At 39.0% G+C, this 19,565-nt stretch overlaps 1 protein-coding gene across 6 annotated transcripts in view; it reads right to left on the bottom strand.

Moving 5' to 3' along the window:
- Positions 1-19,565, bottom strand: part of CEP95 (centrosomal protein 95) — a 59,080-nt gene that overhangs the window by 13,111 nt on the left and 26,404 nt on the right. For all 6 annotated transcript variants that reach the window (XM_067715016.1, XM_067715013.1, XM_067715014.1 and 3 more), the window contains one exon: positions 18,744-18,897. In XM_067715016.1, coding sequence (XP_067571117.1) covers positions 18,744-18,897 — 154 coding nt within the window. The remainder of the gene's footprint in view (positions 1-18,743; positions 18,898-19,565) is intronic.

The raw sequence follows: 19,565 nt of genomic DNA, 5'->3' as shown, positions 1-19,565 counted from the left end.
GCACATGAAACATTCTCTGGGATAGATCATATGTTAGGCCACAAAACAAGTCTTTGAAAATTCTAAATGACTGAAATCGCATCAAGCATCTTTTCTGACCATGATAGTATGAAACTAGAAGTCAATTACAAGAAGAAAATGGGAAATTCACAAATACATGGAGATTAAGCAATATCATACTAGCCAACCAGTGGGTCAAAGAAATCAAAAGAGAAATTTTTAAAATCTTAAGAAAAATGAAAATGGAAATACAATATACCAAAACTTATGGGATGCAGCAAAAACAGTTGTAAGAGGAAGTTCATAACAATAAATGCCTACATTAAAAAACAAAGATATGACACCTAAAGTCAAGCACCAAAATAAACAGGTGGAACTATATCAAAGTAAAATTCTGCACCACAAAAGAAACGATCAAAGAAATGAAAAAAACCACCTACAGAATGGAAAAAAAAATTGCAAATCAGATCTCTGGTAAGGGGTTACTATATAAAATATAAAGAATGCTTACAACTCAATAGCAAAAAACCAAATAATTCAATTTAAAAATGGATAAAAGACCTGAAGAGACATTTTTCCAAAGAAGATATACAAATGGCCAACAGGTACATGACAAGGTGCTCAACAGCACTAATCATTAGGGAAATGTAAATTAAAACTACAATGAGATGTCATCTCACGCCTGTTAGAATGGCTATCATCAAAAAGAAGTAACAAGTGTTGGCAAGGATGTGGAGTAAAGGAAACCACTGTGCACTGCTGGTGGGATTATAAATTGGTACAGCCATTATGGAAAACAGTATGGAAGGTCCTCAAATAATTGAAAATAGAATTACCATATGATCCATCAATTTAATCTCTGGGAATATATACAAGGGAAACAAAAACACTATGTTGAAGAGGTATCTGTTTCCCCATGTTCAAAGCAGCATTATTTACAATAACCTAGACATGGAACAATAGTAAATGTCCACTGACAGATGAATGGATAAAGATGATGTGGTATATATATACAATGAAATGTTATTCAGTCATAAGAAGGAAGGAAATTCCACCATTTGTGACAACACGGATGGACCTTGATTCCATTTTGCTAAGTAAAATAAGTCAGACAGAAAGACAAATACTGTATGAAATCACCTGTATGTGTAACTGAAAGAAAAAAAAAAAAGAAACCAAACTCACTTAAATGTGGAAATCTTAAATTAAAAAAAAAAAGCCAAACTCATATAAAAAGAGATCAGATTTGTGGTTACTAGAGGCACGGGGTAAAGGGTGGGGGAACTGGTCAAAAGGTACAAACTTCCAGTTGTAAAATAAGTACTAGGGATGTAATGCACAGCATGATGACTATAGTTAACCCTGCTGTGATGGTGTATTTGAAAGTTAAGAGAGTAGATACTAAGAGTTCTCATCACAAGTGAAATATTTTTTTTTTGTATCTACATGAGATAACGGATGTTCTCCCACAGGAGTGAAAGTTCTGAACCCCATGACAGGCTCCCGAGCCTGGGGGTTTGGCAACAGGAGGAGGAGCTCTCAGAGAATCTGGCTTTGAAGGCCAGTGGGGTTTGATCACAGGAATCCCACAGGACTGGGGAAAACAGAAACTCCACCCTTGGAGGGTGCACACAAAGTCTTGCGTGCACCAGGACCCAAGAAAAAAAGCAGTGATCTCATAAGAGACTGGGCCAGACCTATCTGCTAGTATTGGAGGGTCTCCTGTGGAGGCAGGGGGTGGCTGTGGTTCACTTCAGGGACAAAGACACAGGTGGCGGTACTTCTGGGAAGTACTCATCGGCATGACCCCTCCTGGAGGCTGCCATTTTCTTACCAGGACCTGGCCCTACCCAACAGCCTGTGAGCTGGCTGTGTGCTGGGATGTCCCAGGCCAAATGGCCCACAGGGCAGGAACACAGCCCCATCCACCAGCAGGCAGGCTGCTTAGAGTCTTCCTGAGCTGCCCAGTTAACACACCCCTTGATACAGCCCAGCCCACCAGAGGGACAAGACACAGCTCTACCCACCAGTGGGCAGGAACCAGTCCCTCCCACCAGGAAGCCTGCACAAGCCTCTTAGACAGCCTCATCCACCAGGGGGCAGACAGCAAAAGCAAGAAAAGCCTCTACCCTGCAGCCTGCAGAATGGAAACCTCAATCACAGAAAAGTTAAACAAAATGAGACAGCAGAAGAATATGTCCCAGATGAAGGAACAAGATAAAACCCAAGAACAATTATGTGAAGTGGAGATAGGCAATCTATGCAAAAAAGAATTCAGAGTAATGATAGTAAAGATGATCTAAGATCTCAGAAAAAGAATAGAAACACAGATCGAGAAGATACAAAAAATGTTTAACAAAGACCTAGAACAGGGGCTTCCCTGGTGGCGCAGTGGTTGAGAGTCCGCCTGCCGATGCAGGGGACACGGGTTCGTGCCCTGGTCCGGGAGGATCCCACATGCCGTGGAGCGGCTGGGCCCATGAGCTGTGGCCGCTGAGCCTGCGCGAGCCTGTACTCCGCAACGGGAGAGGCCACAGCAGTGAGCGGCCCGCGTACCGCAAAACAAAACAAAACAAAAAGCAAACAAACAAACAAACAAAAAAGACCTAGAACTAAAGAACAGAGATAAATACAATACAATAACTGAAATGAAAAACACACTAGAAAGAATCAATTGCAGAATGACGAATAACTGAGCTGGAGGACAGAATGGTGGAAATCACTGCCAAGGAACAGAATAAAGAAAAAAGAATGAAAAGAGATGAGGACAGTCTAAGAGACATCTGGGGCATTAAATGCACCAACATTCACATTATACGAGTCCCAGAAGGAGAAGAGAGAGGGAAAGGACCTGAGAAAATACTGTAACAGATAACAGATGAAAACTTCCCTAACACAGGAAAGGAAACAGTCACCCAAGTCCAGGAAGCGCAGAGAGTCCCAGGCAGGATAAACCCAAGGAGGAACACGATGAGACACACAGTAATCAAACTGACAAAAATTAAAGACAAAGAAAAAATACTAAAAGCAACAAGTAACATACAAGGGAACTCCCATAAGGTTATCAGCTGATCTCTCAGCAGAATCTCTGCAGGCCATAAGGGAGTGGCATGATATATTTAAAGTGATGGGGAAAAAGTCAAGATGGTGGTGTGGGAAGACATGGAATTAGCATCTCCCCACAACTAGGGTGCCTGCCGGCTGCTGGTGAGAGACTCTGACCCCCAAGGAGATGGGAGGAACCCCAGAGTGAACCAGTAGGATGTATGGGAACCGAGGGGGGAGGAGAACTGGAGGCCAAGATTGGCGCCCCTGAGGCTGGGGAGATCAGGAGAGGCAGGTGGGAGGGACTCTCTGGGAAGAGCGGGAGAGGAGCAGAGGGTGATCGCCTGGCCCACTCGGGCTGGGGAGCTTGCTGAGCTGCCAAGCCAGTTCTCCCTGCTCCAAAGCCCCATCCAGGCTGCGTAGGTCCTGGAGGCATAGGAGGGAGGCCGGGGAGATCAGGAGTGGCAGGCGGGAGGGGCTATCCAGGAGGAGTGGGAAAGGAGCGGAGCGCGATTGCCCTGCCAACTGGGGCCCAGGGAGCCTGCTAAGCTCCCAGGCTGGCCCCCTGCGATCCAAAGCCCCCTCCTCCAGGCCATGTGGGTCCTTGGGGACATAGGAAGGAGGCCGGGGAAATCAGGAGAGGCAGGTTGGAGGGGGCCTCCAGGAGGAGCAGGAGAGGAGCAGAGGGCAATTGCCCTGCCCACTAGGGCAGAGGGAGCCTGTTGAGCTCCCAGGCCAGTCCCCTGCCCTCCAAGGCCCCCCCTTACCCCACCTCCAGCCACATTGGTCCTGGGGGCATAGGAGGGAGGCCCAGGAGATCAGGAGAGGAAGGTGGGAGGGGCCCTCCCAGGCCCCAGACCAGAGGAACAGAAGAAGAGAGGAGGGCATTTGCCCTGCCCACTTGAGCCCAGGAAGCCTGCTGGGCTCCCAGGTGAGGTCCCCTGCCCTCTGAGACCAGAGGTGGGAGGCACACCTGGGCCCCTTCTGTTCCTTGACCCTAAGCCCCACCCCCCACAGCCCCCAGGGCCTTTTCCATCCCTGTGGGTCCTGAGCATTGGCCCTGCCCACCGCACAAATCTCCCTTGCTTAGGCCTCCCTCTCCACAGCCAAGGGCTCCCCCACTCCGCCCTTTTTATTTTTCTTTCCCTCCTCTTTTTTATGATTGTGGTACTGATGTACTTTCCGGTTGTTGATTCATCTACATTTTTATTTTTACACTCTTTTTAACGTATCTGTTAGTTTCCTAGTCTAATTTTATTTTTTTACATTGTTATTGTTCTATTTTTTACTTTTGCTGCCCCACGCGGCTTGCAGGATCTTGATTTGTGAGCTCTGCAGTTGGAGCTCCAAGTCCGAACCACTGGACTAACAGAGAACCTCAGACCCCAGGTAATATTTATTGGAAGTGAGGTCTCACAGAGTTCCTCACCTCATCAGCACCAAGACCCAGCTCTGCCCAACAGCCTACAAACTCCAATGTTGGAAGCCTCATGCCAAACAACCAGTAAAACAGGAACACAATCCCACTCATTAAAAAACAAAAAAAGAAACAGCAAAAAAATGTCACAGATGAAGGAACAAGGTAAAAACCTACAAAGCCAAATAAATGTAGAGGAAATAGACAATCTACCTGAAAAAGAATTCAGAGCAATGAGAGTGAAGATGATCCAGAATCTCGGAAACAGAAAGGAAGCACGGATTGAGAAAATACAAGAAATGTTTAACAAAGATCTAGAAGAACTAAAGAACAAACAAACAGAGATGAACAATACAATAACTGAAATGAAAAGTACACTAGAAGGAATCAATAACAGAATAACGGAGGAAGAAAAATGAATAAGTGAGCTGGAAGACAAAATGGTGGAAATAACTGCTGAGGAGCAGAATAAAGAAAAAAGAATGAGGGCTTCCCTGGTGGTGCAGTGGTTAAGAATCTGCCTGCCAATGCAAGGGACACAGGTTTGAGCCCTGGCCCGGGAAGATCCCCCATGCCGAGGAGCAACTAAGCCTGTGTGCCACAACTGCTGAGCCTGAGCTCTAGAGACTGCAAGCCACAACTACTGAAGCCTGTGCACCTAGAGCCCATGCTCCACAACAAGAGAAGCTACAACAATGAGAAGCCCTCACACTGCGATGAAGAGTAGCCCCTGCTCACCGCAACTAGAGAAAGCCTGCACACAGCAACGAAGACCCAACACAGCCATAAATAAATAAATGTATTAAAAAAAGAAAAAAAGAATGAAAAAAACTGACAATCTCAGAGACCTCTGGGACAACATTAAACACACCAACATTCGAATTATTGGGGTCCCAGAAGAAGAAGAGAAAAAGAAAGGGTCTGAGAAAATATTTGAAGAGATTATAGTGGAAAACTTCCCTAACATGGGAAAGTAAATAGTCACCCAAGTCCAGGAAGCACAGAGAGTCCCATACAGGATAAACCCTAGGAAAAACACATCAAGACACATATTAATCAAACTAACAAAAATTATATTCAAAGAAAAAATATTAAAAGCAAGGGAAAAACAAAAATAACATACAAAGGAATCCCCATAAGGTTATCAGCTGATTTTTCAGTGGAAACTCTGCAGGCCAAAAGGGAGTGGCAGAATATACTTAAAGTTATGAAAGAGAAGAACCTACAACCAAGATTACTCTACCCAGCAAGGATCTCATTCAGATTCGATGGAGAAGCCAAAGGCTTTTCAGACAAACAAAAGCTAAGAATTCAGCACCACCAAACCAGCTTTAGAACAAATGCTAAAGAAACTTCTCTAAGCAGGAAACACAACAGAAGAAGACCCACAAAAACAAACCAAAAACAATTAAGAAAATGATAATACAAACATACATATTGATAATAACCTTAAATGTAAATGGATTAAATGCCCCAACCAAAAGACACAGACTGGCTAAATGGATACAAAAACATGACCCATATATATGCTGTCTACAAGAGAGCCACTTCAGAGCTAGGGACACATACAGATTGAAAGTGAAGGGATGGAAAAAGATATTCCATCCAAATGGAAATCAAAAGAAAGCTGGAGTAGCAATACTTGTATCAAATAAAATAGCCTTTAAAATAAAGACTGTTACAAGAGATAAAGAGGGACACTACATAATGATCAAATGATCAATCCAAGAAGATATAACAATTATAAATGTTTAGGCACCCAACATAGGAGCACCTCAATACATAAGGCAAAGGCTAACAACCATGAAAGGAGAAATCGACAGTAACACAATAATAGTATGGGACTTTAACACCCCACTTACACCAATGGACAGATCATCCAAACAGAAAATAAGTAAACACAAGCTTTAAATGACACAATAGACCAGACAGATCTGATATTTACAGAACATTCCACCCAAAAGTGGAAGAATATACTTTCTTCTCAAGTGCATATGGAACACTCTCCAGGATAGATCACATCTTGGGTCACAAATCAAGCCTCGGAAAATTTAAGAAAATGGAAATCGTATCAAGCATCTTTTCTGACCACAACGCTATGAAACTGGAAATCAATTACAGGAAAAAAAATTGTAAAACACCCCAAATACATGGAGGCTAAACAGTGCACTTACTAAATAACCAAGAGATCACTGAGGAAATCAAAGAAGAAACTTAAAAGTACATAGAAACAAACGACAACGAAAACATGGTGACCCAAAACTTATGGGACGCAGCAAAAGCAGTTCTAAGAGGGAAGTTTACAGCCATTCAATCTCACCTCAAGAAATAAGAAAAACCTCAAATAATCTAACCCTACACTTAAAACAACTAGAGAAAGAAGAACAAAGAAAACCCAAAGCCAGTAGAGGGAAAGAAATCATAAAGATCAGAACAGAAATAAATGAAATAGAAACAAAGAAAACAATAGCAAAGATCAATAAAATGAAAAGCTGGTTCTTTGAGAAGATAAACAAAATTGTTAAAGCCTTAGCCAGACTCATCAAGAAAAAAAGGGAGAGGATGCAAATCAATAAAATTAGAAATGAAAAAGAAGAAATCACAACTGATACTGCAGAAATACAAAGGATTGTAAGAGACTACTACAAACAACTATATGCCAATAAAATGGACAACCATGAAGAAATGGACAAATTCTTGGAAAGGTTCAATTTTCCAGGACTGAACCAGGAAGAATTAGAAAATATAAACAGACCTATCACAAGTAATGAAACTGAAACCTTAATTAAAAATCTTTCAACAAACAGAAGTCCAGGACCAGATGGCTTCACAGGAGAATTCTATCAAACATTTAGAAAGGAGCTTATACTGATCCTTCTCAAACTCTTCCAAAAAATTGCAGAGGGAGGAACACTCCCAAATTCATTCTACAAAGTCTCCATCACCCTGATACCAAAACCAGAAAAAGATACCACAAAAAAAGGTAATTACAGACCAATATCACTGATGAACATAGACACAAAAATCCTGAACAAAATACTAGCAAACAGAATCCAACAGCACATTAAAAGGATCATACAGGGCTTCCCTGCTGGTGCAGTGGTTGGGAGTCCGCCTGCCGATGCAGGAGACACGGGTTCGTGCCCCGGTCTGGGAGGATCCCACATGCCATGGAGCGGCTGGGCCCGTCAGCCACGGCTGCTGAGCCTGCGCGTCCGGACCCTGTGTTCCGCAATGGGAGAGGCCACAATAGTGAGAGGCCCGCGTACTGCAAAAGAACCAAAAAAAAAAAAAAAAAAAGGATCATACAACATGATCAAATGGGATTTATCCCAGGGATGCAAGGATTCTTCAATATATGCAAATCAATCAATGTGATATATCACATGAACAAATTAAGGAATAAAAACCATATGATCATCTCAGTAGATGCAGAAAAAGCTTTTGACAAAATTCAACACCGATTTACAATAAAATCTCTCCAGAAAATGGGCATAGAGGGAATCTACATAATAAAAGTCATATACGACAAACCCACAGCAAGCATCATACTCAATGGTGAAAAACTGAAAGCATTTCCACTAGGATCAGGAACAAGAAAGACAAGGATGCCCACTCTCACCACTCTTATTCAACATAGTTTTGGAACTCCCAGCCACAGCAATCAGAAAAGAAAAAGAAATAAAAGGAATCCAAATTGGAAAAGAAGTAAAACTGTCACTATTTGCCAATGACATGATACTATACGTAGAAAATCCTAAAGATGCCACCAGAAAACTACTAGAACTAATCAGCGAATTTGGTAAGGTTGCAGGATACAAAATTAATGCACAGAAATCTCTGGCATTACTATACACCAACAGTGAAAAACCAGAAAGAGAAATTAAGGACACAATCTCATTCACCACTGCAACAAAAAGAATAAAATACCTAAGAATAAACCTGCCTAAGGAGGCGAAAGACTTGTACTCAGAAAACTATAAAACACTGATGAAACAAACCAAAGATGACATAAACAGATGGAGAAATATATCATGTTCTTGGATTGGAAGAATCAATATTGTGAAAACGACTATAGTGCCCAAAGCAATCTACAGATTCAATGCAATCCCTATCAAACTATCAATGGCATTCTTCACAGAATTAGAACAAAAAAAATCTTACAATTTGTAAGGAAACACAAAAGACCAAGCAATGCTGACAAAGAAAAATGGAGATGGAGGAATTAGGCTCCCCGACTTCAAACTATACCACAAAGCTACAGTAATCAAGACAATATGGTAATGGCACAAAAACAGAAATATAGATCAATGGTACAGGAAAGAATGCCCAGAGATAAACTCACACACATATGGGCACCTAAATTATGACAAAGGAGGAAGAACGGACAATGGAGAAAAGACAACCTCTTCAATAAGTGGTGCTGAGAAAACTGGACAGCTACATGTAAAAGAATGGAATTAGAACACTACCTAACACCATACACAAAAATTAACTCCAAATGGATTAAAGACTTAAATGTAAGACCAGACACTATAAAACTTTCAGAGGAAAACATAGGAAAAACACTCTTTGACATAAACCACAGCAAAATCTTTTTTGACCCACCTCCTACAGTAATGGAAATAAAAACAAAAATAAAAAATGGGACTTAATTAAACTTAAAAGCTTTTTAACATCAGGGAAACCGTAAACAAGATAAAAAGACAACCCTCAGAATGTGAGAAAATATTTGTAAATGAAACAACAGACAAAGGATTAATCTCCAAAATATACAAAGAGCTCATGGAACTCAATATCAAAAACAGAAACAATTGAGTTAAAAAATGGGCATTAGACCTAAATAGACATTTCACCAAGGAAGACATACAGATGGCCAAGAAGCACATGAAAAGATGCTCAACATTACTAATTATTAGAGAAATGCAAATCATAACTACAATGAGGTATCACCTCATGCTGGTCAGAATGGCCATTATCAAAAAAGTTAGAAACAACAAATGCTGGAAAGTGTGTGGTGAAAAGGGAACCCTCCTACACTGTTGGTGGGAATGTAAATTGATACAACCACTATGGAAAACAGTATGGAGGTTCCTTAAAAAACTAAAACTAGAACTACCATATGACCCAGCAATCCCACTACTGGGCATATACCCTGAGAAAACCATAATTCGGAAAGAGACATGCACCACAATGTTCACTGCAGCACTATTTACAGTAGCCAGGACATGGAACCAACCTAAATATCCATCAACAGATGAATGGAGAAAGAAGATGTGGCACATATATACAATGGAATATTACTCAGCCATAAAAAGAAAGAAAACTGAGTTATTTGTAGTGAGGTGGATGGACCCAGAGTCCGTCATACAGAGTGAAGTAAGTCGGAAGGAGAAAAACAAATACCATATGCTAACACATGTATATGGAATCTTAAAAAAAAGTTACTGATGAACCTAGTTGCAGGGCAGGAATAAAGAGGTAGACATAGAGAATGGACCTGATGACATGGGGTGGGAGGGTGAAGCTGGGACGAAGTGATAGTAGCATTGACGTATATACACTACCGAATGTAAAATAGTTGGCTGGTAGGAAGCAGCAGCATAGCACAGGGAGATGAGCTCGGTGCTTAGCAATGACTTAGAGGGGTGGCATAGGGAGGATGGGAGGGAGGCTCAAGAGGGAGGGGATATGGGGACATGTATATGCATATGGCTGATTCGCTTTGTTGTGCAACAGAAACTAACATGGTATTGTAAAGCGATTATACTCCAATAAAGATGTATTAAAATAAATAAATTAATAAAGTGATCAAAGGGAAGAACCTACAACCAAGAATACTTTATCCAGTAAGGCTCTCATTCAGATTCAAAGGAGAAATCAAAGCTTTACAGACAAGCAAAAGCTAAGAAAATTCAGGATCACCAGACCAGCTTTGCAACAAATGCTAAAGAACTTCTCCAGGCAGAAAAGAAAAGGGCACAATTAGAAACAAGAAGAATACAAATAGAAAAGCTCACCATTAGGCAAACATACAGTAAAGGTAGGAAATCATCTGCATGCAAATATCATATCAAAACCAGCAACTGTGAGAAGAGGAAAGCAAAAATGCAGGATATTGGAATTGCATTTGAAATTAAAAAACCAGCAACTTAAAACAATCTTGTTTATATATAGACTGCTATATCAAAACCTCACGGTAACCACAAACTGAAAATCTACAAAAATACACACACAAAAAAGAAAAAGGAATCCAAAGACAACACTAAAGTTAGGCATCAAATCACAAGAGAAGAGAACAAAAGAGAAAGGGAAGAAAACAGACCTACAAAAGGAAATCCCAAACAATTAACAAAAGGGCAATAAAAAAATACATATCAATAATTACCTTAAACATAAATGGATTAAGTGCTCCAACCAAAAGACACAGACTGGCTGAATGGATACAAAAACAAGACCCATATATATGCTGTCTACAAGAGACCCACTTCAGATCTACGGACACATACTGAATGAAAGTGAGTGGATGGAAAAAGGTTTTCCATGCAAATGGAAATCAAAAGAAAGCTGGAGTAGCAATACCCATTTCAGATAAAATAGACTTTAAAATAAAGACTGCTGTAAGAGACAAAGGACACTACACAATGGTCAAAGGATCAATCCAAGAAAAAGATATAACAACTGTAAATATATATGCACCCAACATAGGAGCACCTTAATATATAAGGTAAATAAATACAGCCATAAAAAGAGAAGTCAACAGTAACATGATAATAGTAGGGGACTTTAACACCCCTCTTTCATCAATAGATGGATTAGCCAGATAGAAAATAAATAAGGAAACACAGGCCTTAAATGACACATTAAACCAAATAGACTTGATATTTATAGAGCATTCCATTCAAAATCAACAGAGTATACATTCTTCTCAAGTGCACACAGAACATTCTCCAGGATTAATCGCATGTTGGATTACAATGCAAGCCTTGGTAAATTTAAGAAAACTGAAACCATATCAAGCATCTATTCCAACCACAATGCTGAGATTAGAAATCAACTACAAGAAAAAAACTGTAAAAAACACAAACACGTGGAGGCCAAACAATATGCTACTAAACAACCAATGAATCACTGAAGTCAAAGAGGAAATCAAAAAATACCTAGAGACAAATGAAAATGAAAGCAAAATCTATGGGATGCAGCAAAACAGTTCTAAGAGGGAAGTTTATAGTGATACAATCTTACCTTAGGAAACAAGAAAAATCAGAAATAAACACCTAACCTTACACCTAAAGCAACTAGAGAAAGAAGAACAAACAAAACCGAAATTCAGTAGAAGGAAAGAAATCATAAAGATTAGAGCAGAAATAAATGAAATAGAAACAAAGAAAACAATAGAGAAGATCAATGAAACTAAAATCTGGTTCTTTGAAAAGATAAACAAAATTGATAAAAGCTTTAGCCAGACTCATCAAGAAAAACAGGAAGGGGGCCCAAATAAGTAAAATTAGAAATGAAAAAGGAGAACTTACAACAGACACCACAGAAATACAACGGATCTTATAAGAGACTGCTACAAACTAGATGCCAATAAAATGGACAACCTGAAAGAAATGGACAAATTCTTAGAAAGGTAAAATCTCCCAAGACTGAACCAGGAAGAAATACAAAATATGAACAGACCAATCACAAGTACTGAAATTGAAACTGTGATTTAAAAACTCCCAGCAAACAAAAGTCAAGGACCAGATGGCTTCACAGGTAAATTCTATCTAACATTTAGAGAAGAGTTAACACCTATCCTTCTCAAACTATTCCAAAAAAATTGCAGAGGAAAGAACACTCCCAAACTCATTCTATGAGGCCACGATCACCCTGATACCAAAACCAGACAAAGATACCACAAAAAAAAGAAAATTACAGGCCAATATCACCGATGAACATAGACGCAAACTCCTCAACAAAATACTAGCAATCTGAATCCAACAATACATTAAAAGGATTATACAACACGATCAAGTGGAATTTTATCTCAGGGATGCAAGGATTTTTCAATAACTGCAAATCAGTCAGTGTGATACACCACATCAACATATTGAAGAATAAAAATCCTATGATCATTTCAATAGATGCAGAAAAAGCTTCTGACAAAATTCAACAGCCATTTATGATAAAAGAACTCTCCAGAAAGTGGGCAGAGAGGGAACATACCTCAACATAATAAAGGCCATATATGACAAATCTACAGCTAACATCATACTCAACAATGAAAAGCTGAAAGCATTTCCTCTAAGATCAGGAACAAGACAAGGATGTCCACTCTCGCCACTTATACTCAACATAGTTTTGGAAGTCCTAGCCACAGCAATCAGAGAAGAAATAAAAGGAATCCAAATTGGAAAAGAAGTAAAACTGTCACTGTTTGCAGATGACATGATACTGTACATAGAAATCCTAAAGATGTTACCAGAAAACTACTAGAGCTCATCAATGAATTTGGTAAAATTGCAGGATACAAAATTAATACACAGAAATCTGTTGCATTTCTGTACACTAAGAAGATCAGAAAGAGAAATTAAGGAAACAATCTCCATTTACCATTGCATCAAAAAGAATAAAATACCTAGGAATAAATCTACCTAAGGAGGCAAAAGACCTGTAACTCGGAAAACCATAAGATGCTGATGAAGGAAAACAAAGATGACACAAACAGATGGAAAAATATACCACGTTCTTGGATTGGAAGAACGAATATTGTCAAAATGACTGTACTAGCCAAGGCAATCTACAGATTCAATGCAATCCCTACCAAATTGACAATGCCATTTTTCACAGAACTAGAACAAAAAAAATCTTAAAATCTGTATGGAGACACAGAAGACCCTGGATAGCCAAAGCAATCTTGAGAAAGAAAAATGGAGCTGGAGGAATCAGGCTTCCTGACTTCAGACTATACTATTGATACAAAGCTACAGTCATCACAACAGTATGGTACTGGCACAAAAACAGACATATAGCTCAATGGAACATGACAGAAAGCCCAGAAACAAACCCATGCACCTATGATTTATTAATCTACAACAAAGGAGGCAATACTATACAATGGAGGAAAGAAAGTCTCTTCAATAAATGGTGCTGGGAAAACTGGACAGCTACATGTAAAAAAAAAAATGAAATTAGAATATTCTCTAACACCATAAACAAAAATAAACTCAAAATAAAGACCTAAATGGACCAGATACTATCAATATAGAACTCTTATAAGAAAACACAGGCAGAACACTCTGACATAAATCACAGCAATATCTTTTTCAATCCATCTCCTAGAGTAATGGAAATAAAAAATATAAATGAATGGGACCTAACTAAACTCAAAAGCTTTGCACAGCAAAGGAAACCATACACAAAATGAAAGCACAACCCCAGAATGTGAGAAAATATTTGCAAACAATGTGACCGACAAGGGATTAATCTCCAAAATTTACAAGCAGCTCATGCGGCTCACTGTCAAAAAAACAAAAACAAAAAAAGAACAACCCAATCAAAAAATGGGCAGAAGATCTAAACAGACATTTCTCCAAAGAAGACATACAGATGGCCAAGAGACACATGAAAAGATGCTCAACATCGCTAATTATCAGAGAAATGCAAATCAAAACTACAATGCAATATCACCACATACCAGGCCATCATCAAAGTCTACCAACAGTAAGTGCTGGAGAGGGTGTGGAGAAAAGGGAACTCTCCTACACTGTTGGTGGGGAAGTAAATTGGTACAACCACTATGGAGAACAGTACGGAGGTTCCTTAAGAAACTAAAAACCATATGATTCGGCAATCCCACTCCTGGGAATATATCTGGAGAAAAACGAGAGTTTGAAAGGATACATGCACTGCAATGTTCACTGCAGTGCTATTTACAATAGCCAAGACATGGAAGCAACCTAAATGTCCATCAACAGATGAATGGATAAGGATGTGGTATATATATACAATGGAGTATTACTCAGCCATTAGAAAGAATGAAATAATGCCATTTGCAGCAACATGGACGGACCTGGAGATTATCATGCTAAGTGAAGTCAGTCAGACAGAGAAAGACAAATAGCATATGATGTCGCTTATATGTGAAATCTAAAAAAAAAAAAAAAAAAGATACAAATGAACTTATTTACAAAACAGAAACAGAGTCACAGATTTAGAGAACAAATTTATGGTTACCAGGGGGAAGGGTTGAGAGGAAGGATAGATTGGGAGTTTGGGATTGACATGTACACATTGCTTTATTTAAGATACATAACCAGGCTTCCCTGGTGGTGCAGTGGTTGAGAGTCCACCTGCCGATGCAGGGGACATGGGTTCGTGCCCTGGTCTGGGAGGATCCCACATGCCACGGAGCGGCTGGGCCTGTGAGCCATGACCGCTGGGCCTGTGCGTCCGGAGCCTGTGCTCCGCAAAGCGAGAGGCCATGGCAGTGAGAGGCCTGTGTACCGGGAAAAAAAAAAAAAAAAGATACATAACCAACAGGGACCTACTGTACAGCACAGGGAACTCTACTCAATATTCTGTAATAACCTATATAGGAAAAGAATCTGAAAAAGAATGGATATACGTATAACTGAATCACTTTGCTGTACACCTGAAACTAATGCAACACTGTTAATCAATTATACTCCAATATAAAATAAAAATTAAAAAAAAAAAAGTCAAGGACCAGATGGCTTCACTGGTGAATTCTACCAAACATTTAAAGAATACCAATCCTTCTCAAACCTTTCCAAAACACAGAAGAAGAAACACTTCCAAACTCATTTTACAAGGCCAACATTACCCTAAAACCAAAACCAGACAGGACGCCACAAAAAATTACAGACCAATATCCCTGATGAACATAGATGCAAAAATCCTCAACAAAATATTAGCAAATGAATTCAACAGTACACTACAAGTATCATGCACCATGATCAAGTGGGATTTATTCCAGAAGTGCAAGGATGGTTCAGCATTCACAAATCCGTCACTGTGTACACCAAACAAAAGATAAAAATCATATTATCATCTCAATAAATAAAGAAAAAACATTTAACAAAATTCAACATCCATTCATTTTAAAAACTTTCAACAAACTGGGTATAGAAGGAGTGTACCTCAACATAATAAATGCCATATATGACAAGCCCATAGCTAACATATTCAACAGTGAAAAGCTGAAAGTAGTTCCTCTAAGATCAGGAACAAGACAAGGATGCCTGCTTTTATTCAACATAGTACTACAACTCCTAGACAGAGCAATTAGGCAAGAAAAAGAAATAAAAGACATCCAGATCAGAAATGAAGAAATATAACTTTACAGATGACATCACATTATATATAAAAAACCCTAAAGAAGCCACCAAAACTGTTAGAATAAACGAAGTTAGTAAAACTGCAGGTTACAAAATCAATATACAGTTGTTCCTTAGGGCACTGATTCCACGCAGCCAAAAATCTGAGTATAACTTTACAGATAGTGCTCCGTATCCACAGTTCTGCATCCATGGATTCAACCGGCACTGATGACAGTATAGTAGTATAGTACGTATTTATTGAAAAAAACCTATGTATAAGTGCCTGCACAGTTCAAATCCACATTGTTCAAGGGTCAACTGTACAAAAATAGTTGCAATTCTATACATTAATAACAAACTATCAGAGAAACTGGAGTTACTCAGTTTTCCTAGGTCTCTCCCATATATATGTGTTACTAAACTTTTGTTTTCTCCTCTTTAAAAAAATAAAAAGAGATAAATTAAGGAAAAATCCCATTTACAACTGCTTCAAAGAGAATAATATACCTAGGAATAAATTTAACCAAGGAGGTGAAAGACCTGTACACCAAAAATTATAAGACACTGATGAAAGAAATTAAAGAAGACACAAATAAATGGAAAGATGATCTGTGTTCATGGATTGGAAGAATTAATACTGTTAAAATGTGCATACTCCTCAAAGAGATCTACAAACTCAATGCAAACCCTATGAAAATTCCAATGGTATTTTTCACAGAAATAGAACAAACAATCATATAATTTGTTTGGAACCACAAACACCCCAAATAGCCAAAACAATCCTGAGAAAAAAGAACAAAGCTGGAGGCCATCACACTTCCTGATTTCAAACTATATTACAAAGCTACAGTAATCAAAACAATATATTGGCAAAAAACAGACACAGAGCTTAATGGAACACAATAGAGAGCCCAAAAACGAACCCATGAATATATGGTCAATTAATTTATGATAAAGGAGCCAAGAATATACAATGGGGAAAGGATACCCTCTTTAATAAATGGTGTTGGGAAAACTGGACACCACATGCAAAATAATGAAACTGGACTCCTATCTTACACCAAACACAAAGATCAACTCAAAATGAATTAAGAGACTTGAGCATAAGACCTGAAGCCATAAAACTTCTAGAAGAAATAAAGGTAAGTAAAAAGGCACTAACCTGGCTGACATTGGCCTTGGCAATGATTTTTTGCATTTGACACCAAAAGTAAAGGCAACAAAAGCAAAAATAAGAGGTGGGGCTATTAAAACTAATAAACTTCTGCAAAGCAAAGAAAACCACCAACAAAATGAAAAGACAATCTACCAAATGGGAGAATATATTTGCAAATGAGGTATCTGATAAGGGGTTAATATTCAAAGTATTAACTCAACAGCAGAAAGAAAAAAAAATCCAATTAAAAAATAGGCAGAGGAACTGAACATCTTTCCAAAGATGACATACAAAGGCCAACAGGTACATGAAAAGGTGCTCAACATCACTAATGATTAGGGAAATGCAAATCAAAAACACAATTAGATATCAACTCATACCTATGGGAATGGCTATCCTCAAAAAAAGCAAGAAGTAACAAGTGTTGGAAAAGATGTAGAGAAAAGGTAACCCTTGCGAATCCTTGGTGGGAATGTAAATGGTGCAGCCATTATGGAAAGCAATATGGAGGTTCCTGGAAGAATTAAAAATAAAACTACCATATGATCCAGCAATTCCACTTCTGGGTATATATCCAGAAGTGAAAAGAAATCACTACCTCAAAAAGATGTTCACTGAAGCATTATTTACAACAGCAAAGACATGCAAACAACGAAGTGTTCAGTCGATGGATAAAGAAAATGTGATATATACACAATGGAATATTATTCTGCCATAAAAAAGGAAATTCTGCCATTTGCACAACATGAATGGTCCTTGAGGGCATTATGCTAAGTGAAATGAGTCAGACAAAGACAAATACTCTATGATATTACTTTTATGTGGAATTTTAAAAAATCAAATGCATAAAATACAGAGAAGAACAGACTGGTGGTTGCCAGAGGTAGGGGGTATGAAGGATGGGTGAAATGGGTGAACTTGTTCAAAAGGTAGAACTTACAGTTATAAGTTCTCAGAATATAATGTACAGTATGGTGACTACAATTAATACTGTATTCTGTATTTGAAAGTTGCTCAGAGATTAGATCTTAAAAGTTATCATCAGGGCTTCCTGGTGGTGCAGTGGTTGAGAGTCTGCCTGCCAATGCAGGGGACACGGGTTTGAGCCCTGGTCTGGGAGGATCCCACATGCCGCGGAGCAACTGGGCCCGTGAGCCACAACTACTGAGCCTGCGCGTCTGGAGCCTGTGCTCCGCAACAAGAGAGGCCGCGACAGTGAGAGGCCCGCGCACCGCGATGAAGAGTGGCCCCCACTCGTTGCAACTAGAGGAAGCCCTTGCACAGAAACGAAGACCCAACACAGCCAAAAATAAATAAAAATAAATTAATTAAAAAAAGTTATCATCACATAAAAAAACTGAATGTGAAATAACAGATGTTAACTAAACTTACTGTAGTAATCATTCTGCAATATACACATATATCAAATCATTATGTTGTACACCTTACATGATACAATGCTGTATGTTAATTATATCTCAATAAACCTGGAAAAAATTAAAAATAAAAAACAGAGATATTAAGAAAAGATACCAACTTTGAGAGAGTAATTTCTTTGAGGGAAAGAAAAAGAATGTGGGGACAAGAGAAGAGATTTTAACTCTATTTCTTAAACACAAAAGGTGTAAAGCAAATATAACTGTTAACATCTGCTACTTCTAGATGGAGATACAGGTATTTGATATTATTTTTGATGCTTTCACATATTTCTGAAATATTTAAAAAAGAAAGCCAGTCATTAGATCAGAGTGGCTAAGTGGTTTCTGGGGACGTCCTTAACCTGGCCTGAGATAGGTACCTGGCCTTTGCTTCTTCGGCCCATACTCCACGATGCTGTCACTATGCTGAGACAGTGTCTCATCATTTCCACTTTCCACCTCTTCATTTCCAATATCCTCCTCTTCAAAGCTGGTCTTCTCTTTAATTCGATCACCCAGGGCACTTTTTAACATCTATCAAGAAAATTCTTTTTAACATCTTTCATTGACTTCAGCAGAATGCAAGTTGGAAAGATTAGACAGATATAACCTTTTAAAAGTTTTCTCAGATAATTAAGCCCAAGTTTAGACACAAATTTTCAGATGCTTATGCATAGTTTCTAAAGGATATATATACATCAATGCCATGGACTATTCAGTTTCAGTAAACTTAAGAGTAAGTCACATAGGGATTTAATATATTTATTCAATGATACCCCCAAACTACAGTATTTTGTGAAAATCAGAGATCCATCTAATTTTATACCAAATGTGTCTTTAGTGACAAAGGGAAACAATACAGATATATCTAAAGATATACGGTTTAATATAATCAGTTACATTAAATTATTTAGTTTTCATCAGAATTCGATAAAAATTTGGGACTTCCCGAGTGGTCCAGTGGTTAAGAATCCGCCTCCCAATACAGGGGATGCGGGTTCAATCCCTGGTTGGGGAACTAAGATCCCACGTGCCACAGGACAACTAAGCCTGCACACAGCAACTACTGAGCCCGTGCGCTCTAGAGCCTGTGTACCACAAATACTGAGCCTGTGTGCTCTACAGCCCACGCGCCACAACTACTGAGGCCTGTGCACTTTGGAGCCTGCACGCCACAACTAGAGAGCCCACGGGCTGCAACT

This window comes from Pseudorca crassidens, chromosome 19 (assembly GCF_039906515.1).
Source record: "Pseudorca crassidens isolate mPseCra1 chromosome 19, mPseCra1.hap1, whole genome shotgun sequence".
Taxonomy (NCBI): domain Eukaryota; kingdom Metazoa; phylum Chordata; class Mammalia; order Artiodactyla; family Delphinidae; genus Pseudorca; species Pseudorca crassidens.
The sequence above is the reverse complement of the archived record's forward strand: the minus strand, read 5'-3'. Positions and strand labels throughout refer to the sequence as shown.